This window comes from Xiphias gladius, chromosome 10 (genome assembly GCF_016859285.1).
Source record: "Xiphias gladius isolate SHS-SW01 ecotype Sanya breed wild chromosome 10, ASM1685928v1, whole genome shotgun sequence".
Taxonomy (NCBI): Eukaryota; Metazoa; Chordata; class Actinopteri; order Istiophoriformes; family Xiphiidae; genus Xiphias; species Xiphias gladius.
This window is the reverse complement of record NC_053409.1, coordinates 11,385,798-11,412,251: the sequence shown is the minus strand read 5'-3', so window position 1 is coordinate 11,412,251 and position 26,454 is coordinate 11,385,798. Positions and strand designations below refer to the sequence as shown.

The following is a 26,454-nucleotide window of genomic DNA, read 5'->3' as shown; positions in this document are numbered from 1 at the left end:
CCATCCCATCAGGACTTAACTTACAGTAAATACTGCTAAATATCTGACATTCTTCATATTTACCTTTGTGAAAAACTCTCACATTGTTAACCATCAAAAAAGATACCATGGCATACAGCAATGTTTAAAGATGCTATAATCCCATAAAAAATGTATCAAAGGAATCACATCACTTGCAGCTCCAATGAGGATGAACAATGAACAAATTAAGAGCACTCACTCTCCTTTTTCTGAATCAGACTTGTAGTCTCCATTTGTAGCCCTCTTCTTTGCAGCCATCTATATCAGACACATTGCTTAACCATCAATTACTTTAACAGGTTGTACTGGTATGATAACAAATGTGCTTCAAGTAAACGGTCCGTACTAATGTTGTATTGTTTTTACTGTCTATTAGTTAAGGCATGATTAGGAATAGAGCTATCCTCATTCCATTTGATTTAATATGATTACTGACCTGTGCCTTCTTCTGCTTGACGGCACTGGCAATAGATGGAGCATCCCCCACCACCACCTCAGACACATCCCCCAACCCCGGCTCAGCCCCATGCTTTCCCTCCTTCTTGGGCTGTATGTTCAGCAACTCAGCCATCAGGTCTGCCTCTGCTGCGTCCCCCTGAGCCATCTGACCCATCTCTGCCAACGCTGACGCTTCACTCGCCTCCATCTTCTCCGTCTCTAACACATCTCCATGGATGCCAAACTGAGTGGGATCTGGCATGTTTCCCAAAATATCTGTCACCTTCATATTCTTAGCCCCTTCAACAAGGCCACCACCAAACATAGTGGTCCACAAGATATGGAAGAAACCCCAAATAAGGCTGTAGACAAAGTGGAAGAGTCCTGTGATGATCATCCAGAAGAAAGAGAAGAAGCCTCTCACCATCTCCTTCACACTCATCTTCCTGAATTTCCTGTACTGCCGCCTCATGCTCTTGAGGGTTAGCATTTGGCGAAAGTGGCAGAGGCTTTTTCTCAAGGAGATGCAGGCGATTGTGAAGGCAGAGGAAGACTCCAACATCATGCTTTCCTCCTCTCCCTCGTCCTGGTTCTCCACCACACTCTGGTTGTCTTCTTCGTCTTCCTCCGGGCGCTCCACCGGGTCTGGCTCGGAAATTTGAGAAGCCAGTTGCATCTCAAAGATGGTGTCCTCACAGAAGTTGACAAACAGTTCCATCTTCTCACTCTCTCCACCTTCATTGACAACATCAAAGATAAACTGCCGCTTTGACTCCTTCACCTGAGGCTTTTCCCACTGGGTACGACTCGACTCACTGATCTCGAAGTAGACTCTCTCGATGCGCTTCGCTCCACCCATGATCTCAATACGACCCAAAAAGGGCTCAAAGTAGCTGAGAACACTCTCAGCCAGGTCGAGGAACGTTGAGAGGCGAGCATCATGAGGCATATGCTCAGAGAGATTGGTTAGCAACACAGCTACATTGAAGCCAATGTCCTTGGCAGGTTCGTGAAATCTCTCCACAAACTGCTCGTAGTTGAACATGTCGTTCTCATCAGCCTCGGCACAAGAGAGAAGAAATTCAATCTCAGACTGGGAGTACTGTTTCTGGTTCTCCATGGACTTCTGGAAATCCTTCTTTGAGATGATCCCTTTGCTCTCAGGGTCGTACTCCCTGAAGCTCTCTGAGGTGGTTAAGTCCTTCAACTTGAGGAACATGTCAAAAAATTTTAGGATCATCTCCACGTTGCTAGAAGATTCCACTAAAGTGTCCACCATTTGTTTGCCAATGGTACCATTGACAACATTACCTGTGAAAGTGATGGAGAAAGTGTCAAAAGCAATGTCTGTCAGTAAACACTCTCCATTCAGATTAAGCAAAGTTCCTGCTGTAAATATTTGATTAAATCCAAAGCAAACAAATCTGTTTAATGAAATTCATGAAAAAGGGTCAATATCCTTGTAACTAATGCTGCTGGCAGAGCTCTAATGGTGTCAGTGAGTCATTAAAAGTCAACCTTCGAGAAGAGAGAGCATCATAACGATCATATCCTTCTGTAGGTCCAGCAGCTCCTTCAATAATTCAATCTGACTGGAGTCCTGTCAGAAGAGGACAGCAAAGAGAAACCTTGTGAAACACACTACACTATATCACACAGATTTCTGATGGCCTCCCTGTGAAGGCACTGCCGCCCTGTCTAATATCCCTGAGTTGCATTTGGAGCGATCAAGGCTGCCTCAGATTGTGGGCACCCACAATGGCCTTTCTGAGGCCCAGGAGGCCCCTCTAGGAAAGATCCATCCATCAGTACCAGGGTTAATGTTATTTTACTGTCTAGGAGCAGATGGCTAGGTCAGTCTGACTCATTTAGGGTCTCAATGGAGCTTGTATTTAGCATGCCATAAATCTGAGGCATACTTTGATGTGCTCAATTCATGGCCCTCCACCTGTGCTCTCCTTCATCCTGGCTTCTACTGTCAGACCAAGATAAGGTTAAATGGTTGGATTTCATCCCACTCCCGGCTTACTGGGCATGGAGGAAATATCATAGATGAGGTCATATATCATATAGCTGTGTGGAATCACATATGTAATTGTACTGCAGTAGCCTGGGGTAATTCTTTAGCCCGGAGAGACCTCTAGTGGCAATAGATATTTTAGATGAGCCTCTTGCTGACAAAGACGAATACCAGTGGTGTGATTTTAGCTTTTAGCAAAAGAAGGAATACTATCATATAAACATACTCCATTACAAGTAAAAGTCCCATATTTAGAATTTTACTGAACTAAAAGTAGAGAAGTACTGGCAGGAAAATGTACATCGGTATTAAAGGTATAAGTACTCATATGCAGAATTGACTCTGTCAGAGTGTTCATTATTATAATAAATGCTTTATGTGACGGGATTATTATACCTGAAGCATTGATATATAAGAAGGAATTCAAACCAAGTGGTTAAGACACATACCATAAAACTGCTTATATAGAATAAGTCTTAACCACTTAGCGACAGACGTCTCTAAGATAAAATTTTATCTTACAGTTGATCAAGTGGTGCACATTTTAAGCACCTTATATACCGTTGGGAACTTTAATCTGTAATACTGCATCATATTATACAGGATGATTACATGGGTTATTTGGAAAATCTTAATGTGTAAACTAAATACTAACTATTTACATTTGTCAATTAAATGTAGTAGGTTAAAAAGTAAAATATTTCCCTTCTGAAATGTAGTAGAAGTATAAAGTAGTATAAAATTTAAATACTCAAGTAAAATAGTGCCTCAAAAGCAGAGTATTTGAGAAAATGTATTTCATTACTTTCCATCACTGACAAATACATAGCAATGCCATCGCTTTAATGTAGAAAAATAGTAGATACCTGGGATAGTTTCATCTGCATGTTGGCAAAAACATGCAGAAAGCCCACCACAGCATCCCATAGCCTGCTGTGAGCCAGACTCTGCTGGTTCCCAATGCATGGACCCTGGAGCAAACAGAACAGAGTAGATCACAGGATCAGAAATATCTCATCTGCACATTTAAGTTCAGATCGTTCATATAGTGTAGTTAAGATTATAATGAGTTCTTTTTGTGTTGCAGTGCATTGTGATATTGTACCTGTATATACTCAGTTAAAGAGTTGAAGACCTGCTTGGCCACTGCCAGGGCTTTGGAGAAGTTCCTTTGACCGGCCTCATCAATGACATCCTTACCAGAGTAGTACCAGTAGAAATCGCTGATGGATTCCTGATAGAGAAAAAATAGATACATTTGGCACATTAAAGAAGATGAATGAATACATGAAATATATTTTTATAAATCTTTAATATCATACCTGGAGTCTTAGTAGGTAGTCTACAGTACTAATGATGATGTTAACTGTAGTTGTGTTCCCTGTCTGAGTCCTCAGGAAGTTCTGAAAATCTAAAACAATTATTGGTTACAGATGAGCTCATTCACACCTGTGCTTTTTAGAGACATGCAGCTTAGGGTAACTTCTTTCTTATTTTTCTGTATGGAAAAGAGTCCACCTACCATTGTTGTGGCCTTCACAGAGAAGCTGCAGAAACCTAAAAAGATCCTTAGTGAACTCATCATTCTGCAGTACCTTGGAACCTGAGGACAGGAAATGAGATTAACTCTCTCGTTCAGCAATAAGAAGGTCAGAGACCCATAATTTCAATGTCAGCACAGGCATCAGAGCTTGCATAGCTTTCACTTCTCATAAAGCTGCTGTCTAGTTGTCGAACGGCATAAAATTATGTGCACTATATTGAGACACAAAGTATAGTGCATCATTTCACAAATGAAAATAAGGTTTATTATAAAAAGAATGAAACTGAGCTTTGTTGTTGTGCACTAGCAAAGCTTTGTTGTTTCTTATGAACAAAGCTTTGGGATATTTATTTCTTAATACACGCTGGTTAGTATCATGAAAATAAAAAACATAAAAAGTTCCCACAGAAATGACAAGCACTGACTTCTTATAAAAGAAGTAGAGAGATTTAAGTCAGTTTGAGGCACCTGACCATGGACTGAACAATCTATCCAGATGTCATAAGAGCATGCATGCGTTTTCTTCAGTCCAGCGTACAAAGAAGGTGGTTGTTTTGCATTCAGGACAAGGGAGGAGGAGGAGGAGGAGGTGGGAGAGAAGGATTGGGAGGGAATGAGGAGAGGGAGGTAGGAGTTGAACGGAGAGCAATCAAGATGTCAGCATTGCATAGAATGAGTAGAATCTAAACCATGTATTTACCCCGCTCACTCACGTTGACTGCGACCGATGAGATAAAAAACATGATCAGAGGAAAACAAACAAACAAACATAACAAAAGCAGACATAAGCAAAGGAGAAGACATCAAGATTCAATCAGAAGAAGTAGGAACAAGAGAGATTGATAGCGCTACAGATATATCTTTACATACTCACATTGATTTGCGACATTGACATGCGGTTAAACAAAGTCTTAAAGTAAAGTAAAGTCTGCTCATTAGGCAGGTGTTTGGACTACTGGTTAGACAGAGTAACAGACTAACAGTTACCATCACTTATGCCTGAGCTTATGGGGTGAAAATGAGTTGGAATGTGCATGAGAAAAATATAGTTATGTACTGTATGCTCTCCATCAGATTAAATAGAGACCTCTGATTAAAATTGTATGTGATTTTTATGTGGATGTAATTGTGACTGTGAGCTTTTAAGTGGCAGACAGGGCCCAGACAGGACATACAGTAGCACAGGTTTACCAGCATGACGATGACGCACAACATTTCCCACGAGAGACACACATGACATGGAGATGGGCTCGTATGTCAACAAATTAAAGAGAAAATGTGTCATCAAGCCAATGCTGCTCCATTTGTCTTGAGGCCAATTACAAGCCTGACTAAAGAACAATAACGCCATGATCCTGAATGAGACACATCATGTCACAGCAAGAGTTGTACATGTTTGTTGGAGACATCATAGAACTAAGGTGAGGTACTGAAAGCACCTGTGCCGCTGTGGATCTTGACCGCATACCATAACACTGAGTGGCTGAAAACTCTCGCTATTGCTCAGGGAAAAGATCAGTTTGCTCTACTAATAAAGCAATAAATTCCACAAGCTCTGTTTCATTGTCAGTTTACAAAGACACTCAGATGTGCAGCAGATCAGTATTTAGCAACAACACAGAGTGTAGCCCATAAATTGCTGAACTTTTAGTGTTAAGGTTCTGTCTATACTGCACTTTTTCTACAATGACACAAAGCAAACTCTAAAATTATACTAATGCGCAGATATTGACTTGTGCGTTTTTTATGCAGCACCACATTAAGGTCTCAATATACTGTGAATCGCTTTTTGTATCAGCATGATTAAAAGTCTCCTGGTAGAGGACAAATCAATCACTCATATTGTTGGTAAATCAACAAACAGGACAGACTGTTTACCATGTTTATTGTCCTCACTTACTTGATCCTTCTTCAGTAACCATCCCCAGACCTTCAGCTTTGTTTTGCCTTTCAAAAGCATTCAAGTCCAGGACACTGATGGAGATGAAAGACAAAGACTCAGCTATGATATGTTGCATTTCGATATTCTGTATTTAAGCACTTTGAATTTTTAAGAGGTACTCCAGTAATGTAGTATTGCACTTCCAACAAGTTGGGGAACTCACAAGAGAAAAAATGATGGTCAGAAAATGTCAGCGATATTTTGACCTCTAATCCCTAGTATAGGTGAAGCTCCAAAAAGAGAGGATCCTACACTTCCCAAAATGCAACCAATATTTCATTTCAGCCCCCTTTAAATTGCATTTGAGAAATGAAACAAAAAGTAAGTCATGTCCTGAGAATGATAATTGGTTGATGGCTCCATTTACCTGCAAGAAAACATCAGTCCAGATAAACTTTTGAAAAAGCCAACATCTCTTTTTTCCTTCAGATAGTCCAGCATTTTCTGCATTAAAACAAAAGAATAATTAATAAAGGGTTGATGCTGTTAACTGTACAATTCCTGCATGAAGAGGGCTGTGTACCTGCTGGACCAGTGTGTTACCCCCATTCAGAATGGAGATGCCCAGTTTGAGGGTGAACGTCACAATAGCACCTAGTCGACCTGATGATCACAAATCAGACACCACAGTTAGACCAAAGAAGTTATTGGTAGGAAGGCAGACAGCTGAGTGTGTGTTTTCCTGCCTTTGCTGGCACTGATCATCTGGAGAACCATCTCTGCAGCCCCTCGATCGTGAAGTCTGGCTTGCTGATACAGCATCTTTTGCTTCTCCATTTCCTTTTCCTGAAATGATAATACAGTAAGCACCGTACTGAATATGATTCAAAGACAAAAGTGAAAGGCAGAACAATATTCCTGAGAAATCAATAGCACCTCAAATGTTTTCTCTTTTCCTTCCTCATCTTCCTCTTCTTCACCTTCAGCACAACTCTGAAAGAGAAAACAGAATGTCAAACCTGCAAAAGTTTGCTGAACAGCATCTCAGTAAAAGCAATTTAGAAAATGAAATACCTTTGCCATCATATCTGCATATGCAATGTACAAGGGATCCTCTTCCAAAGAACTAGGAAGATAAATAGCCAGTGGTTAAACCTTGTACACCTCACAATCACATCTCATCTTTAAATAATAAGGAAGTTGCGGTGATTATATTTATAGCCACTGCAATGTATTCAAAGTAAGCAGCAAAAAAACAAAAAAACAAAACATAAAACTGCTTATATTTCTCTTCTAGAATAAAATATATGGCAGTGATTTAGCTTGATGCAGCTCTTTATTAGCTAAGAGGGAGGCCAAAACTATTATGTGGCACAGATGGAGTAAAGCCTTCTGGTGCCAGGTGGACAGGTGTGTGACAGTGAGTGTTTATTTACCTGCACTCAGTCAGAGCGTTGTGGCTGAAATGCAGAATGAGCTGGTGAAGCGGGTCTGGTTGTTTTCTGACCTCCTCCTCTTCCTCTTCCTCCACTTTGGGCTGCGTTTTCTGGACAAAGTCACACAACACTGGAGCTTAGGCGCGTACTCTCAATGCTTAAGCTACTAAACGGACAAATCTGTACTGTAAAACTTTGTACAAAGAGTAGGTACGGTTATATTTAACTGTCAGAAAAAAGACTGGATTGATTGGATACACTGACAGCATGCAGACAATAACCACAAGCTCAAGCACGGACACAGTCACAGGCACGAGCACTCACATGCATACAGAGGGTGACTCTCTAGGTTTGCTCTCCATCATTTCCTGTCATTTTATCCCAGAGCAGAGACAACTCATGATGTCAGACACGTTGGAACTATTTTTCTTGGGGCTTGCTACAAAAACATGTGTGTTTGATTGGCTGGATCATAAAGTTCTTCATCTCTTACACCATTAACTTCTCTTGTGATGCCCCCTGGTTTTAATTTTCAAATAATGTCAAAAGATATAACTATTAAAAGGGCTAAAGGAAGATTAGATTTGCAAAAGTTGTATTAATTCAAATTTTATTCTCATTTAATTATTGCAAATTATTAAAAAAGACAAAACCACACCCATTGGCACAGTAGGGTTTGTTGAGTTCCAATGTGCCTTCATCATAGCCTCTTATTTTAGATCAGATAACTGCATTTGCAGAATTAATTAAAGTCTATTTCATTAAGTCTGTAAGTCACTGTTGATCAGTCTATGTAAGTCATAGATTCTCATGGGCTACAAAATGTAAAATAAAGCTGTAAGGAAAGCAGCTATGGTACGTGCTGTATTTCTTCTGCTTTGACTACAACATATTCAATGCATGACTGTGACGTTTCAAGACTGTGAAAATTTAGGAAAGGCAGCACAACCTTCATAAATTTCATCAGTGCGTCAAAGCATCACGACTGGATGCTCTCTTACCTCTGCTCTGGGACAGATTACACAACACTTCACGAGATCGGGCTCTGACATCAGCGCTGATGTCATGCTTGCCAAAAATAGGCGTCTGACTGACACGTGAAAAACACCGTATGGATGACTCATTGGTACGCGGTGGAACTGACACTTTTGACGATGACACAAGTAAAGGAGAGTGGTAGGGGCGCCGCTCAGCTACCCGGCCAACAAGATGGCACTGGGGATAACACAGGTACTTACTGCAAGATCCTGTACTAGCTCCTCCTCAAAAGAGTACTCCTCTGTTTCTATCCATATTCTCTGATAGGCCAGGAGGAAGAGGTTAATAGAGCGATGCCTAAGGAAGGGTGAGAGGAGGTTAGCCTGGGTTAGATAGCAATAGTTTGGAGAAGTCCCTTTAGGAGAGGTTAATACTGGTTAGTTTAGGCTACTGGCACATCCAACCGGTCACCTTAAGGGAAACTATCACTGTGATTATAAATACAGAGTTGTGACGTATACACTCTCTGCCATACTTGTTGATCTAGTCACAAATTTAAAAAAAAAAAACAAAAACCTAGTGCCCAACTTTCATCATCAGGCAGAAATTGAAATTCAAGAAGAGATTACTACATTTCTGTGCAATGAGTACATAAAGTAGCCATGTATCTGCACATCCGCAACAGTTAAAGTTGTAGTTTGGCGTTTTAATGCAATATGCTTATTCAGATTCTTGCTGAGAAAGAAGATTAATACGATTCTCGTTCAGTGTATGCTAACTGTGAAGCTAGAGCCAGGAGACAGTTAGCCTAGTTTAGCATGAAGATTGGAAAAGGGCGAAACAGCTCCCAGAGTCTGCATTGTTTGTCTGCCTGGCAACCTCACAATGAGGACATGACTCCAGGAAGTCACTGAACATGGTCAAGACATAGTTCAGCACATAAACCCATGCAAAAACCAAAACTTATTGTCTTTACAATTTGGTTTTTGTCCAGTATAATATGCATGCTAATTTGTTAGCCTTAGAGGTCCTGGTTTTTTTTTTTTTACTTTTTTTACCTTTGAACAGCGCCAAGGCTAGCTGTTTCCCCCTGTTTCCACTCTTTATGCTAAGCTAAGCTAACTGGCTGCTGGCTGTAGCTTCATATTTAGTGTAAAAACACAAAGGTGGTATTGATCTTTTCATCTAACTCTGGGCAAAAAAACAAAATGGTAAAAAAGTCAAACTATTCCTTTAAAACAATTGTTCTAGAGTCAGCTCGATGCATTATTGTACAGATATGGACCACAGGAAACACCAGTGGAAATATCTGAATGGGGGTTCAATTTTGTAGTATAAACCGTGCCTGAAGGAAAGCGAGAGACAGTTAAGAAAGGCATGCGTGGTCAAACAGTAGCGACATTGGATCAGCACTATGTTACCATCAGCATGGAGAGCAGACTGTCATAGTCTGTGTTCCCATGCAATATCTCCAGCCAAATATGTCGGTAGGCATTCAGGAAGTCATTATTATGTTTGTGCCTCAGGGGATAAGGTACAATAGAGTGTGACACTGAGAAGAGAACAAAGGCTGACTAAAGAGACAAAAGACAAAATATGACATCTGAATGCCTGAAAGTCAGAAAGAGTTGATATCACCCAGAAGCTTCACATCCTTCCCTCAAACACAAATCTATTACTCCAAATGAAAACAATTACTTGCGCCTGCATTTTAAATACAGTCTAATAATTATTAGCTATACTGTGTTATATTTCACCGTCAACAACTCTGAATAAATGAGTCATGCTGACAGGCAGGCGGGTGGCATCGTCTGAGCACATATTGAAGATGACCACCCCCAGGTTGGGCCTCATAATTGTTTTCCTCCCCACCGTAGCTTTCTGCCTGACTTCTAGTGATTGAGTTACAGAGCAGCAGGGCATGAAATTGCTAGTGTCCCTTTTTTTCCACTCCTTGATAACAGCTGCGGGCCAGACATTTGTCCTACAAACGGAGGGAGGGGGGCTGTGCATTAATGCAGGGTCAAAACCAAGGAAGAGAGAAATGAGAGTCTCGAGTCAGACACGAGAAGAAGAAAGTGTGGTGGCATTTGGCCAACAAACATAGAGGTGATGCTACAGCACTTTGCTACACAATGTCACATCTGCTAGAAGCACCACAGATAGTTCATCCTTGATTCAGGATTATAAAGCTGTTTAGCATCATTTAAGAAGAAGAGGTGACATTCTGCAGATGTAACAGTATACGCTAATACCTTGGTAGATTATAAAGCGGAGCCATGCGGAAGCAGGCTACAACCGCTCTCTTCCTCTGCTTGGACAGCAACTTCTGCCAAACACATTTTTTGGATCTCAGTGGCTGCTCGACCTAATGGGAGTAGAAAGAAGTCAGTGTTAAGATTATCGATCAGTGCATTGGATGTCATTCTCTACCAGGCAAACCGGAGAGAAAAACAATCACTGCTGAAAACTGAGATCTGGCATTGTCATCAGGCACACACTGGTTTTTCCTCAGCACTAGTGCTTTGTACTTTGTTGACTCATCATGAACCAGACTGTGCATGTATGTTTGGTGATCCTGTACCTTCACATTCCCTATATGTCTTTTGATGCGCTCTGCATGATGAATAATTGCTCAATTAAAATAGCAGCCCAAGTTTCATTTGCAGCTCGTAATGTGCTGAGGAATCGATAAATGTTTAGGCCTGACCTGCTCCAGGTTGAAGACCGCAGCGGAGATCCTCTGGATACGGTCCACCACCCTGTCAGGGTCTGGATGCCCCTCGCTCCTCATCACTATGTCCTTGTACAGGTTTAGCTGCCACCTCACTGCAGGGTCCTCTGACTGGGAGTGTTTTATGAAGAAGGATGTCAAATATCAGCCTATAGCCTATGGAAGCTAATAACCACTTACCGAAATATTGATCTATACTCGCACACCTTTTCTCGAAGATGCAGATTCTGCCGAATGTGGTCTTTGACCTCGTCATCCGTATCTTTCTGTTGAACAACAGGAGGCAAAATAAAACAATTTGCTATGATCAACAAATAGGACACAAATGTAAAGCTTTCTCATTTTGAAATGCAGCTGGTTACGTATCTCTTTTAAAATAAGTGTTGTTGTTTGAGTGTCATAAGATCCATGTGAAATGAGTGGCCAGTGCAAGGTCACACAAAAGTTGTCTCACCAGGAGGTACCGGGTCTTGGCTAGAGATATGAGCTCCTGATCCCCTGGGGTACACATGTTGAGACCGATTGGCAGCATCTTCTTCAAAGCAGCCACAATCAGCGAGGTCTGGATGGAGTAAAACTCGCCACGCCTTTTCTTGTGTTTCCTCTCCTGGTCCTGTCCTCCAGACTGAAAAAAAAAGAGGTCTTATTAGTCTCAGACAAGTCACAATGTTGAATAAAAAAGCTATGAGGGTTTAATAAGCTGGCTGTTTTAAGGTAATACACACTGTTTTTTCCCTTTTTGCTGAGATTAATGTTGCACTAAAGCGCATCCTTTCAACATTTAAACTGATACCTTAAGAGTATTTTATTTCACGGTGGGAGCATTCTTACAGTATTTGAACAAAAGCCTGAGGCGACTGAGGCATTTATTTTTCAGCCCAGGCAGAATCTGTAACCAGACTAAATCAGTGCTACTGAAGCATTAAAAAAATCTCACACCTAAGCTGAAAAGCAGAATTAGCAGGCTCCCTCTGATAGAACAACGAGATGTTAACAGTGAGGGGGGGGTGCGCTTTTGAGCCAAATTGAAGCAGCTGTCCCAGTGAAAACAATCATTTGCATATTAATATATATGTATACACTGACACACACACACACACACACACACACACACACACACACACACACACACACACACACACACACACACACACACACACACACACACACACACAGCCTTACGACACATCAACTACAACAAAATATAAACAGCTTGAGGTAACTATTGGCCAAACACATCAGGGTACCGCAATCCATCAACTGCAAACACACCGGTGGCATGTGATCACATGATTTGCTACAGAAGGGCTGGGCTTCATTACTCCAGATGAGATGTGTTCCGCCCATAAGACAATGAGAAATGGACAAAGTTACCATGCCACATATGGTGATGAAGAGAGGCCACAAATAATCAGGTGACATAATATATAACTACACTATAGACTACTATATAGCACAGCGGCACAAGCTATTGGCTTTTCTGCCTGGCGACGGGAGCATATAAGCCAATAAACTGGCGGGTAAACAGCTCATGCACTGCGTCACTCTACCTTTTCCTTAAATGACTGTTTGAGATAGAGAGATAGGGAGAGAGACAGAAAGAGAAAGGCAGATAGGAGAAAAGGAGGAGAGGGCAGTTAATGGAGGCTCACAGTCCTCACGTGGACGTGCACTGCAATGAAAAACCATTTGTTTGCCTTTTACACAGTTAAACCAGGCAGACAAGAAAAAAAAGTTAGTAACCCCTGTAATGCTAAGGGCTGAAGGTTTGGAGGAATGTATGTAACAAGCATGCATGCATACATTCACAAACACACACACACAAACACACACACACACAGTCATAAGTCAAAATCCATGTTATTATAGTCATGCTATTTGCAAAGAAGTTGTCTACTCTTCTTATTTACAAGTTTGATGCTGGCAAGCTTCAATAAAATAGTCTTGTTTGTCACATGTGTGTAGGTGTGTGCATACAATTTTACATTTTAACATATTAGCACATGTACAAAAAAATGAATGTGTTAACATGGCAGAGAAACAGTTATCATGTATCATGTATCTCTTTATTTCTGGATCTACGATTACACATGACTAAAAGGGGGATAATCTGCTGCCTGATGCAGCTCGGTAAAGCTCCATAATGAGGAAATAAAGTTGACAGTGGTGAGATGTAACGTGTAGATATAGGACCTACCTTTGACATCTTGGTTTTATTATCTCCAGTCAAAAAGGAAAGGTTGTTAATTTCGTTCTGGACCACAAAGTTCTGCTCCTCTCTTTTGAAATTCTGAAGAAAGGCAAATGCCAAAGGAAGACACTGTAAATATGTTGTATCAGTGATCTAACTAATAAAGGCCTCCTGCTATTTGTGTTTCAATATGTATGAATTGGAGATGAAAGAACTTACATGGGACTTGCACCAGAGGATAAAAATCTCTGCGACCATTTTGAAGAGCTCATTGGAGTCAGCATCTGGTTCCTTCAGCCACCTGGACCTGCAGTGACAGAGAGAGATTAATGCACCCTTTATACTTGTTCTGCAAACACTAACATCTGCCCCATCTCCCCCTAAATACACCTTAAAAGAATTCCATTGTCTGCTACTCAGTGAGCTAACCTGTTGTTGTCCACGTAGCGGATAAGCATGGGGTAAAAGGCATACAAGTCTCTGCAGAGTACAGCAAACTCGTCCAGGATGAGCAGCTCGGCCTCCTGGGTGTCTCCCTTGCTGTCCGCCTTCAGCAGCTCCTCCTCAGCCACCACCTTCACCGTCTTCTTCTTTAGCTTCTCCAGTGTGGGCAGGAAGTGGCTCTTCAGCAGGTCTGCACGAGCCTTGCTGATGATGGGTTGCACGTACACTGAACAGTGGAGGAGAGAGAGAAAGCCACTTTATTACAGTTGTTCAATTTAAAAAAAAAATGTGTAGGTACATCAGAGAGTTGCCAGTATTTTAGTAATTTTTTCACCCTAGCAGTGCCTATTATTCCACTTTTTCCAAACAAGAGTTTACTGTATATATATAACAGTATATATTTATTCACATGTTTTTTTCTGTGGCATTTAATGTTTCTAGTTGGAGCAACACTATTTTGTGGAATTAATAAAAGAAAACAGGGTAATCAGTAGGAGCAGTGAAAGCCTTCATCGCTATACAAAGACATTAGCATTGTCCTCACAATGCTGAATTGCCAATACAGGCTGACATCTCACTGGTAATTCTGCAGGTCCTTTGGTTCATGCAGGACTCCTGTGAGATGGTACAGCAACAAAAAGTTTTAAAAATAAGGATTGTATCCTATAGATGCAGTAAAGAAATGACGCAGTGTGAGGTGTGTGGCCAGGAAATGATTCTCCACCACATTCATTCTTCCTTATTATCGTGAGCTAATATGGCAGCCCATGCCCACCTGCAATCCTCTTCATCCACGAGGCCTCATCGATGCCCAGGTTGTTGTTGAGGATCTTGAGGATGTTGCCGAGAATGAGGCTGAGGTGCTCTGAGGTGACGGTGGTGCAGCAGACGCTGCCCCCGCTGGCTGGCTGGTTCTCAGGCCCCCTCTCCCACCAATAGGACAGATAGTTACACAGCATGGGCAGCACCACCTCGATAACATGAGGCATCTCTGTGTACCGTGCCCCAGACTCAGCCATGTCATTGATGTCCTTAATCAGGCCGTTCAGCCGCGGCATCCCGGGACACATCTCCTCGACTGAGTCTGGTATGCCTAGGACTAAAAACACCACAGAAGATTTATATCTAATTACAATAATGTTTTTGTCATCAAAGTTTTTTTTCTTATTACATATTTTATGGTTTTATGAAGGAGATGAATCTTTCGCAGGCTGAATAGTATTAAAACACAGTAAATGTGCTGAGAGAAGTGTTCATTCTCCATAATAATAGCTGTTTGATTTGCCACCTTGGACCACTTCTTATTATGAACTCTTATTTTAGAGAAATTACATATGACTCACTGGCTCGTTCCCGGACAGTCTTGGTATTAAAAACCGAGCAGGGGTTGTACGTGTTGAGCAATGGCTCCAAGAAGGCCACAGGCATGGCCCCAGCCAGGGTAGCCAGACACTGACCAAGAGCTGGCAGCTGTCTGAAGGTAACAGAGAGGGTGCGAGTTGGTGAAAGCTGCACTGAATATAAGCGGGCTTCTTCACTGAGGTTTTAATCAACTATAATTAATGTTATGCTCGGATACCTTTCTACGTAGATGTTTTTTCCAGTGCCCAGTGCATAGAGGCTGGTCAGGATTCGATAGCAGGAGACTTGGACATCATCCACTGGAAAAAAACAAATGGAAAAACAACCTAAGCTTTGTATTGTACCTCCATACCCAGTTATGTCATGTTGTATTATGTAATAAGTTTCAAAGTAATAGAAAATCTTTCAAAATCGGTTTAAAAAAAGACCCAATTACCAGTGGTAACATTTTCATTAATTAAGCTAATACGTGCTTCAGTTACCTCATATTTTCATACAGGACTTCTTTAGCACAGTATTGTAAAATACAGTACAGCACAAGTTAAATAAATAGGCTTAGCAGATATTAACTAGTTTTCTAAAGCATTGTGGAAATCCTTCATTATTATGCTTATTTCTATTTATAAGGGGATCCTATGATGTACATTTGTGTAAATAAGTGTGTGACATAATAACACAATAATTCAATGTGTGAGGGTGTAAAAAGCATATAACCACTGTATTATATTAGACAACATTGACACTTGACTCCAGTTTTTTATCAGCCTCTCAAGCAACACGCTGGATCATCCTCTCGCCGTCAGGACTCACACAGCAGGTCGACTCCAAAGTGGTGCTGAGTGATGTGTTCAAACAGAGCGGTTAAGATGGGGAGCAGAGCCACAGTGGTGTAGTTGATATTCTGCGACACCCCTTTCATCTGCGAGCGGGAGTGAGTGAACTTCCCCAGCTTGAGGTTCTCGAACGTCTTCTCCAGGTCCTCTGCGGCGTTCTCAAAGAATGTCCTCAGCCCCACCCGCACCATCTCTGAGCCCGACTTCATCACCGTCCTGTCAGAGTGAAAGAGAGCGTGATAAACGACTGAGAGCAAATGAGGAGAAATGCAAAGGCAGGGTTATAATAAACCACTTGATACATCTTGGTATGCAAGGGACAACACCGTTTACCAACAGCAGGACACGCTCACATATGCAGTTACTTCACTCAGTCTCTGAAGGTTTTAGTCATGAAATATGAGACGTGAGTATCAACTTGAACAGCCATACACTGAAACAAAAATGTATTTATTTAATGAATTATGGTGCATATTTAAATCCGGGGTGAGTGTGCCAACACTGGAGCTTAGAAATACTGTAGGACACGCTGAAATAACAGAATGCATTAATATGATTAGTCTGTCCATTTTCAACATTTCACAGTCCATAGCATTGCTGAATGAATTACCCATTGTTAAGCCTTGATGGGTCCTAGTAGGAAGGAGAAATGAAAGACAGTCTGTGGGCATCAGCTGTAGCTCTTCAGCACAAACAAGACACAATAATACATTGCCGATTTAGCCTCATTGGGTGTGAGCTGCATTAACAAACATTACATTGTCTCTAAAGAACACTAGAAGCCTTGGGCAACATGTGCCGCATGAAATTTGTTTTGCTTATTTAAATGCCAGAGGATGCTCTTTGTTAATGCCAGTGCCTCCCTTCAGACAGTGGAGTAATAACTGTTTAAAAGAAAATGTTTGTGTTTCAAATATGCTCCTCTTGAGGGTTCAATAGAGTTTAGATCCTAAATCATAACTTTACACTTTAAAACCGTAATTGGCTTCTCAAACAATTAACGTTTAAGTGCAGACATTCTCAAACTAAGGGCTTATGTTAACCCTTTCATTTTTTTTTTTCATTTAACATTTTTTAAACTTTTCATTTGAGGAAGAAAACTTAAGAGGTGCCAGGTTCCTTGCGAGCCAAATTTGTACCCACCTGGTGTCCAGAGTGTGTGCCAGGATATGCAGACAGCTCACCATGGTGGTGGAGTCACTCCCTACAAGACGCCACGAACACAAAAGCAATCACTATAATGTGAATGTACATACTGTCACCCATTGTTAAGTACTCCTTTGATCGGAATTGAGCCTTTAATGGCAGCGCTGAGTTCAAACCCTGAACATACAGTCAAGTCTGTATGTTCAGCATTTGGTTAGAAAAAATACCCATTAACGAATCATCATTTCAGCGGCTCAAGCTGCTGTTGTTGTTTCTGGAGCTTTACAGATAAGTGTTTCAGTGTTAAAATGTCTGTTAAACTAGACGTTTGTTGTGCATTTAAACCATATTAAAAAACTTCAGACACGATAAAATGACAAATACTCACGTTCACATTGACATACACACACACACACACACACACACACACACACACACACACACACACACACACACACACACACACACACACACACACACGTACACACATTCCTGACCAGTCAGCAGTAATCCTCTTACCAAAGAGTGAAATCCTATGTCTGACAAGAGCTGCCAGTTTACAAAACAGGCTGGAGGTGTGAAGGTTAGAAAAGGGGAGGAAATCAGAAAATCACAATGAGTAAATTCTTGGAGAAAAGAGAAGGAATAAAGATTGTTAGAGATTAAGATTTTATGTAAAAAAAATGGTAAAAAGATTTATCGTCATGCTGTGTTTTTGCGTGTAATTTGGTGAATGGGTACCTGGTGACCATCTCCTTCTCCTTGTTGGAGGCGTAACCGCTGCTGCTCAGGTTCTTATTGGGGGAGGAGAGGAAGTATAGAGAGTGGTTCTTGAAGTACTGGTCGATGAGAGGGAGAAGAACCTGAAGGAGGACAGTGATAAGGACAAGACCAGATCAGGTCGATGGTAATAAAGTCTAAAAGTTATTAATACGTGTATAGTGGCTGCATTTGTATCACATCCTTACTTTGGCAAAAAACTTGATTTCCTGTTCATGAGGGGACCTGTCTGTTTTTCCACTCGCAGCCATGGCCTCTGGATTGGAAAAATGAAAAATGTATGTTGAATATTGAGTAACAAGACAACTACATATAGTATATGTGTTTTGTAGTAATGTCCTATGTAATATTATCATACCTAGATGGGAGATGAATTCCTGAGCTGAGTCAACATACTTGAGCAGCTTCTTGAGGAACTTATAGGCAAACCTCTTCTCCATGGAAGAAGAATCCTGCTCCAAGTCCTTCAAACCTCTACAGCACAAAAAGATATTGGCTATAAATAACTCTTGATTCTCTTTTAATAGCATTTAAAAAAAAGACTCCACTGACCACTGATACTGTCATCTATTAAGTCATACGTTAGGAGGTCACAAAAAGTTTTTGCAAGGCATAAATATGATAATAAATTCAGCGACATCCTTTGTGTGTGTGTTGACCTTGTGATGCTATAGGCATTGATTTGCAGGAAGCGAAAAAGGTCCTGGGCCTTCTCTCGATCACGGGCCTTCTCCTTGGCTGTCAGCGTGTCGTAGGGCACCAACAGAGGGTGGGTTCCCCCACCTGAAAACACAAACAACCCAGCGTTCAGGAAGACTTGATCGCTCGCGGGTCCGTACTGAGTGTGTCTGAAGGCACATGGTGAAATGGAGTCACCACTCAGCTGAACCTATTTAGTCAGACCAGAACGACGGACATATGCATATGCTAACGGGCACACCGCAACAACCAAGTGGCATTTAACATCCACCAACACACACACACACACACACACACACACACACACACACACACACACACACACACACACACACACACACACACACACACACACACACACACACACACACACACACACACACACACACACATTTGTTTTGCTGGTGAGTTTATGATTGCCTTCATTAGCAAATCACCTCTGCTTCCCAGGTCACTTTTTTTCTTCTTGGCCCAGATGTTATGGTAATTTTCAGCCACTACCTCCACCATCCCCTTGGTCCGGAGGCAAAAGAGACAAACAGTACATCTCAGCGAGGAGTGCGTCCCGCCCACATTACTCATCCACATTCATTTCATATTCAGACTGAGAGACCATTTGATGTTAAAAAAAGAAAAAAGTACAACAGAACAAATTTGGGGTCACTCACCTGCAGTTCCCTGGATAGAACCACGTTGCTTGTGTCTATCGGGCTTGGATTGAACCCATTTGCCTGGAATTGTTCAAAAAGATTTACAGTGAGATATACTGTGTTATTAGTTATAAATCAACACTTCGATAACACAAGATTTCTGCTTCTATAGCATTTGTTAAATGGATTGTTCCGTATCCTAAGGCTTTCAGTCAAGCCAAGTGCAAGGAGATTAGCAACAAAATCAACTTTGTGTCCTCAGTTAAAACCTGTTTGATCTGCATGTTTACTGATGGCAGGTGTAAGCCTAGACCAGCAATTTCTAAACTCAACTGAAAATAGAAATTACGATTGTTAAAAAATATCCAAACATTTGTGTTAAGGAGGAAATGAGACATCCAAATAAGACTACAAATTGGTGTGATGGTGAACTTTACTAACATTTACAATAACCAGTAACCCGTCCATCAACCTGAGTCAGTTGTAACATATAACCCCACATGCTGCTATTGAGAATGCATGAAAACTAACGTAGTTTAGTTTTAAATTAGTTATCAAGCAGAGAAGTTGAACTAGTCAGCTGCAGCTGCAAAGTAATGGATAAGCAGTTGAAATAGTTGTCATTAGCTAAAACTAAATATATAGTTGAAGTTGTCAGCCAGACGTAATGGTTAAAATACTTAAAATAGTTAGCTAAAAGTAAGGCCTGAACAGTTGAAGTAGTTAAGGTTAGCTAAAAGTAAATAGCGAAACAATAAACTTCTGAGATAGTTAACAGCAGCGTAGTGATGGATAAATGCTTGATACATCCAGCTTCTGCCACTCCAAGTGGTAGTAGTATGAATGCAAAGTTGACCAAACATTGACCTAAACACTGACAATTCAATTGTGCAAAAAATATTCATAGTGTAACAATATGGACTTTTATATAATTAATAGTGTTAAATACAGTACAACCCAGTTTTTAATCCCCATTAGACTAAATTATTTTAATGGATTATATAAACCTGCTTGTTTAAGAGATTCATCATAATATTTCATGCCGGACAGTTTTATTGGAGAAACAGCCTTGCTTTTATGACGATTCTACTCATTGCATACTGTAGCTCAGACATGGTACATTTTTGAAACTTTTACAACACAATATTAATGCCCTGGTCTGGTGCAACAGCAATGAAATTTTTTGTGTCTCCAACACAACATCAATATTTGATGTTAGCATTTGTCTGGGACATTTTCGTTGTTCTATACCTGTGAGGCCTGAGATATCTTTCTCAATTTCTCATTCTCTCTCTGTTGAGACATGCTCTCTCCATCCTTGGTCCTGTCGATGCTCCAGCCCATTGCCAACATACTCCTCAGGGACTCTCTAATTGGCCATCTGTAAATCTCCTTCTCCTAAAGCACAGAGACAGAAATGGGGAACAAGGAGTACACCCGGAAGCCTCAATCTTTAGGTTATCTCTTCGTGATCGTCTTATTCACAAATCTCACGTTCGACATACTGTACCTTCTCTGTTAGGGCTTTGTAGGTCCTGAGCTGAGGGTGAATCTTGGCCTTCTCATCCACACAGTCTCCGTATTTCCATCCCAGCAGCACCTGACGCACAAGGGCAGAGGGATATACAAGGGGGAAAGCAATCCTCATTGCCTTCAGAGTCCCCTAAGGGCATGCTTTATAATTTGAAAGACTGGGTAAGAGATTTCTGTGCAAAACACATTAAGGAGCCATTGTACATTCAGTTCTTGCTTTTCTCAGCTCTTGAGAATCTTTTGACAGATGAAACAAAGCAGGCAAAGCAGTTGGCACAAAAGAGAGCAGGGGCCTTCTACACAGAGCCTAGCGCAATTATTGTCAGCATGCCCAGAGTATCTCTTTCAATTATAACAAAAAGGAGGCATCACCACAGGAACAGTGCTATGATACTGGAAAAAGAACTATATCAGAATATTGATCTGAATTGATTTTTTTTCACTTTCATGTAGCAGAAATGCTTTTCAGCTGATTACTGTCGTGTGCAGTATTTCTTCAAGGCGAGACATTTTTAGTGTCCTCTCATTTTCTTACAATGCTGAAGACCTGCTCCAAGTCCAATAATGCACCATTTAATACCCATTTCCCAAGTGGAGACTCTTATCTTTGGCCTTACCTTCTCTGCAGACCATTTCTCATGGGAATGCTCGGCATATTTGTTGGCAAAGTGCTCAAGCTTCTCTGGAAGAGCAATGCTGCAGAGAGAGTGTGACAATTTGTCAGAGTATGCAAACGCATGTTACTGAAGTCATGTACAGTCATGTGCTGTGTTTTTCATCACAGGTATGATACAATAAGTGAGGCTGTACATATATATTTCATGGACATCTGGCTCCGACATGGCTTACTTAGCAGTATTGATGGGTTTGGGGTCAAAGTTGCCCTGAGCGTCGACAGAAACAGGCTTTTCCACAGTGGTACTAATGGAGGCATCCACATAGTCTGGCGGCAAAGCTCCAGCTATGGCACTGAGGCAAGGCATGGCCATCTTGAATAGCTCTGGGTCATATTTCTGCATGGGGAAAGAAAGTTACAGAGTTGAATAATAAATGTATCTTCTAAAATTTAAAGTTATAGTACGGTTCTGCAAATAGTATTTTTATTTATGTTTTTAGTTGTTCATTTAAGCTGGGAGTTAAAAAAAGAAAAGAAAGGCTAAATAGTCACTCTAGTCTGAGAGTAACAGGGGCCTGTGGAAGAGATGTTGATAGAGAATTATTCTAAAAGCCGAAGAATCAGTGTGCTAGAGGTTTTGGATCAATGATGGCCGTCCAGATATTGATGTTTTCAGGCTGGCCCTTTGCACAGCCTCCTTTCATGAGATGTGCTGAGTCCAACTAGTGGTAGATATTTGTGCCAATGAGTTCCTTGCATACATGCATGTTAATCAAGGCCGTGACAAATTGGGTGACTTTTACTTAAATGTATATGACTTTTGCAGAGCATTTGTTATAATACATCCTCTTATAAACTATTTCTAACAAGAGGTAAATACATGTTGATGCCTACGTTCAGGAAGTGATGAAGTCACAACCAAATTGCAAAGGACCCTCTATGAGAAAAAAAAAAAAAAACTTTGCGCAACACATGACTGACTCCTCACCCTCTGGGACAGAGAATCAAACACTCCCCAGAAGATCTTCTTGGTGAGCAGTAGCTCATCCTCAGATGCCGTGCCATAGCTCCCCCAGCCCGACGGGAGGCAGTAGTACTTCCAGTTCTGCTCATAGTGGTTGGTTAGCAGCTGGGGAATGCAGAGAGGGCAAAGGGCAAGACACGGTGGTTAATAAATATAGAGCATTTAGTGGACAGGGCAGTTAACTGTGTTTTCAGTGACAGACAACGAGCACGCAGCCCTTATACGTTCTCACAACACACTGGCAGTAGGCCAGGCATGCATAGTAAACAGCACCTCGAAGGAAGTCAGTTCTCCTACACTCAGCACAAATGAAATCCAAATGTGTACATGAAAGTAAACAACAAGTGTGTCCACAATTTCACAGGCCAGTCACAACCTATTACATCTCCAGTATTTCTCTCCTGTGGCCAGACGGATGGAGTGCAGCAGTGGAGCCAACAAGCCTGTAATCACGCAGTCCAATACTTCATCCCCTTGGTTTCCCTCCTGTAGCTGCCCACCTCCTCCACGCCAGATGATTAACGCCACGAGTGTGCTACAACTGTGCACCTGTGAGTGTGTGTGTGTCTCTGAGCGAGAGGGGTGAACACCAATATTATTACATTAAAAGTACACCTGCACTGGAGTTGGCGGAAATAAGCTATTGGTAGCTCCCCACCAAGGTGAAAATCTTATAAACAGAGTTAGTAAAACATGACCATGCAGCGACCACACAGCCAAAACAAAGGTTAGGTTATGAAGAAAAAGAAAAAGAATGAAAAGTCAGAGATTAAAAGTAAGCAACTGATAATATGGCAGACTGGAAAGAACTAAAACTGAGGCATGCGGGCAGGGCAGCAAGGAATATGAGATAAAGTCAAGATAAGGGATAGCAAAGGGATTTAAAAAGAATTAAAAAAAAAAAAGTGAAGAAATTGTTGCCCACCCTGAGAGGCATCTTGCAGTATTCAGTCAGCAAGGGCACATCAAAGACGAGTCGGTGCAGGAGCTGCTGCAGCATAGACGGACGAAGGTGTCTGCAGAATAAGGTGAGCGAGAGATAAGAGCACTGCTACCCAGGGCTGCCTTTAACCATAACATCTTCAGGCTCTGACCACTTTTGTCACACTGTCTTAGAGGGATATTTAGGGAAACAAGGCTCTGAGTTATAATAGAATTTTGCAAGAAAGCTGATAAAATGTACTGTTGGTCGTTGCTATTCCTGCCGGCTGAGATACCGCAAGTGTTTTATGTATTATCACTAGCTAGAGAAACTTTTAACTCCACTAACGGACAGTTTCTTATGCTCCTCACTTGCAGACGGCCAGCAGACACTCCTCTATGGCATCTCTCTGGGCCTTGGTGAGTGAACGGCCCTTGGAAAGGCGGTAGATGGTGTGAAGAGTGGAGTCCATGAGGCTGGCGTAATGCTCGGTGCCCGCAAAGAGAGGGGCGCAGCGGGTGAGGAGGGGTAGCATGGCTGAGCCGATGTAGCGATTCATGGCCAGGGCTGTCTCAGTGGTACAGAGACCCTCCTGAAGAAAGAAAGGGTCACAGGTCACATGAGATTTGTGACAGTTGCGACATTACCTTTTTGTCGCACGTACTACACAGATTAAATTAGCATGATATCTGTCAGCGCAAACAGCACAGCCTTTTGCCTCACGTCCAACACAACAGCTGGGGGTTGAGTGACATTCTTAGCTTTTGCCACATTAACACTGTTGACCGGGGCAGACAGCAGCCTTAGGGACTGCCAGAGCAAAAAAACTCAAGCTAACATTTTACACAACACACACACAAACAAACACGCACTCACGCACTCACACACACACACACACACACACACACACACACACACACACACACACACACACACACACACACACACACACACACACACACACACACACAAACACTCACGCACACACACACACACACACACACTCTACCTCACAGCACAGCTGAGATCCTCGCAGGCCAGTTGCTGAAAAGTTGTTTTTTTTCCTGTGTACTGCTGTGCTTTAAATATTTTTCAATATTATGTGATGACTGATTAATTTTAGCCATAAGTCTGTAGCAGATGGATTTGAAAGTTCAGGGTTGAGCTTTTTGTTGAGTGATTTTGTTAAAATACTTGAAGCTCCATGTAAACTTTTTGTTGGTAAATAAGAGCAAGGAACACTTACATTAATCGCCTGAAAACTAACTTAAGCCGTGGTTTAATGAGGAGCTCCTCATTAGTATAAAAGGTTGCCCGATATTATTGATCCTGAAATGCCCTGATGAAGTTCATGTTACAGAGGCCGAACATTTATTACTTCTACCCTGTGTTGCTGTCAGCTCCACCTACCGTGTCCAGAGAGGTAGCAGCCCTCAGGTCAGGGAGAAAGCCGACTTCAAGCAGGTGAAGCAGAAAGCCCTGGTCCTCAATACCATACACCCTGTCCAGAAACAAGACCATGGGGGCCTTGTGGTCTGGACAAAAGCTGGCTGACATGTCCGGCTCTGTCACTGACCCATCTGAGAGAGATTGAGACGGAGAAAGGAAGGCACAACGTTTTCAACTGGGTAATCCATGTAGGTGTGAAGCGGTGAAATACCCAGAGTACATAATGGCAAGTCTTTTTTGATTAGGGGACTCATGTGTATTCATTAGGCAGCACACAGCACAGGATGAGAGTTTTCTGGTGCTGGAGGCATGGCTCACTGTCTTCACTTTTGGCCTACTGACAGAGCATGTGTGGCGGTGCTCACAGCAGCAAATTTCAGAGCCGAGTCTTGCCATGCTTATGCAGATCAATCAATAGCGCAAGACAGCTCGCTATAGAAATGATCTGGCTTAGTCAGAGCTAGGGGAGTGTGCAGTAAAGTGTTGTGCTGATTAAAAGGGCATGAGCAGTGAAATGAAATCAATAACATTCCGCCTTGCACTGAATGTGCAGAGTTTCATAGCCACTGTATCTGCATGTGAGGCAGACATTCTTTTGTAGCATGCAAATGAATATGATTTGTCCTCTGATGGAAGTGAAAAGGTGTGCTGTACAGTTTGTTGCTGTGAGTTATTACAGTGAACACCCTGACCAGTACCTTTGTTAATGATGGGCATTTTGAGTGGTATGCTGATAATCCCCACAAGGTCCTCGGTAGGCACCAGAGAGCGCAAGATGGCACGAATACGCAGAGCTTCACCTTTCCCCTTGTTTATGAGCTAAGGAAGGGAAAAAGAAGTGAAAATGAGGAAAACCTGTGCAAGAATGGCAATTCAAGAAAATTCACAATTTTTAAACAAACATACATGCATCTCTGGGGCGCAACGTCCCAAAAGGTCTATGAGCGCAGAGTAGAAGGACATAATGGCATTGCCCATGTGAACCACCTCTTCCTCGTCATCACCATCCGCAGACCTAACAGTGGAAAAAGGGGAGAGCGGGAGAAGGGCGTCATAGCAAAGACACAAGGCAAGGGGGATGAGCAGCTTATCTTAGCCGCAAGTCCGCAGCATTGATTTAAATAGCTTTGCCTGATCTTTGTGGCTTACACGTCAGAGCTGACTCCCTGGACAGAGCCCGGCAGGTCCAAAGCAGGTGTCTCAGAGATCTTAATAGCTTCCTTCATTGCGGCCAGCAGGCCGTTCCCTCCCTCTCCCCTCAGGGCAGGTCCGAAACACTCCGGACGACGGATGAGCAGCTTGACCACGACACTGGAGTTTTCCTCCACACTCTCACCTAGAACACAGATAATATGGATGGATGTGAGTAAATACAGACCAGCAGGGAAATACATAATTAATGTCAGCAGAAAAATATAGCACATACACATTTCTTAGCTCTAACATACAGCCTCAGGCAAAACTCCATGTGGACTTTGCCTTAAGTCTTAGCTGGGGCTTGTTTTTTCTACATGTTTAGAGAGTGAGACAGTGCAAGAATGGAGGGTAGCTGCAGTCCTACCGTTGACGAAGACGGCAAACCGCAAGAAGGAAAGGTAACGTTCTCCTTCAATGGGGTTCCAGCCAATGTCTGGATAGCCTTTAGCCAGAAGCATTAGACAACTCTGGAGACCACATCCTGCCAGGTAGGTGACTACCTACAGATACGGCACATACATAACATCACAAATAGCCCAACCTATACGCAGCTTTA

General features: G+C 41.9%; 1 protein-coding gene across 1 annotated transcript in view; it reads right to left on the bottom strand.

Annotated features, from left to right (window-relative positions):
• Positions 1-26,454, bottom strand: part of LOC120795452 (ryanodine receptor 3-like) — a 108,483-nt gene that overhangs the window by 8,376 nt on the left and 73,653 nt on the right. The window contains exons 43-88 of the mRNA XM_040137394.1: positions 26,263-26,398; positions 25,851-26,037; positions 25,608-25,716; positions 25,400-25,520; positions 24,663-24,832; positions 23,624-23,844; positions 23,256-23,346; positions 22,295-22,435; positions 21,540-21,703; positions 21,308-21,386; positions 20,668-20,757; positions 20,409-20,555; positions 19,176-19,238; positions 18,945-19,020; positions 18,468-18,591; positions 18,167-18,282; positions 17,997-18,064; positions 17,770-17,891; positions 17,548-17,597; positions 17,026-17,086; positions 15,860-16,098; positions 15,267-15,348; positions 15,031-15,161; positions 14,463-14,786; positions 13,673-13,913; positions 13,463-13,550; positions 13,250-13,342; positions 11,507-11,677; positions 11,259-11,318; positions 11,029-11,163; positions 10,574-10,686; positions 8,579-8,675; positions 7,341-7,450; positions 6,979-7,030; positions 6,841-6,897; positions 6,651-6,750; positions 6,488-6,567; positions 6,332-6,408; positions 5,923-5,996; positions 4,002-4,082; positions 3,802-3,890; positions 3,585-3,713; positions 3,346-3,450; positions 1,978-2,059; positions 458-1,770; positions 221-279 (exon numbers count right to left, since the gene is read on the bottom strand). Of these exons, the coding sequence (XP_039993328.1) occupies positions 221-279; positions 458-1,770; positions 1,978-2,059; positions 3,346-3,450; positions 3,585-3,713; positions 3,802-3,890; positions 4,002-4,082; positions 5,923-5,996; positions 6,332-6,408; positions 6,488-6,567; positions 6,651-6,750; positions 6,841-6,897; positions 6,979-7,030; positions 7,341-7,450; positions 8,579-8,675; positions 10,574-10,686; positions 11,029-11,163; positions 11,259-11,318; positions 11,507-11,677; positions 13,250-13,342; positions 13,463-13,550; positions 13,673-13,913; positions 14,463-14,786; positions 15,031-15,161; positions 15,267-15,348; positions 15,860-16,098; positions 17,026-17,086; positions 17,548-17,597; positions 17,770-17,891; positions 17,997-18,064; positions 18,167-18,282; positions 18,468-18,591; positions 18,945-19,020; positions 19,176-19,238; positions 20,409-20,555; positions 20,668-20,757; positions 21,308-21,386; positions 21,540-21,703; positions 22,295-22,435; positions 23,256-23,346; positions 23,624-23,844; positions 24,663-24,832; positions 25,400-25,520; positions 25,608-25,716; positions 25,851-26,037; positions 26,263-26,398 (6,518 nt within the window). The remainder of the gene's footprint in view (positions 1-220; positions 280-457; positions 1,771-1,977; positions 2,060-3,345; positions 3,451-3,584; positions 3,714-3,801; positions 3,891-4,001; positions 4,083-5,922; positions 5,997-6,331; positions 6,409-6,487; positions 6,568-6,650; positions 6,751-6,840; positions 6,898-6,978; positions 7,031-7,340; positions 7,451-8,578; positions 8,676-10,573; positions 10,687-11,028; positions 11,164-11,258; positions 11,319-11,506; positions 11,678-13,249; positions 13,343-13,462; positions 13,551-13,672; positions 13,914-14,462; positions 14,787-15,030; positions 15,162-15,266; positions 15,349-15,859; positions 16,099-17,025; positions 17,087-17,547; positions 17,598-17,769; positions 17,892-17,996; positions 18,065-18,166; positions 18,283-18,467; positions 18,592-18,944; positions 19,021-19,175; positions 19,239-20,408; positions 20,556-20,667; positions 20,758-21,307; positions 21,387-21,539; positions 21,704-22,294; positions 22,436-23,255; positions 23,347-23,623; positions 23,845-24,662; positions 24,833-25,399; positions 25,521-25,607; positions 25,717-25,850; positions 26,038-26,262; positions 26,399-26,454) is intronic.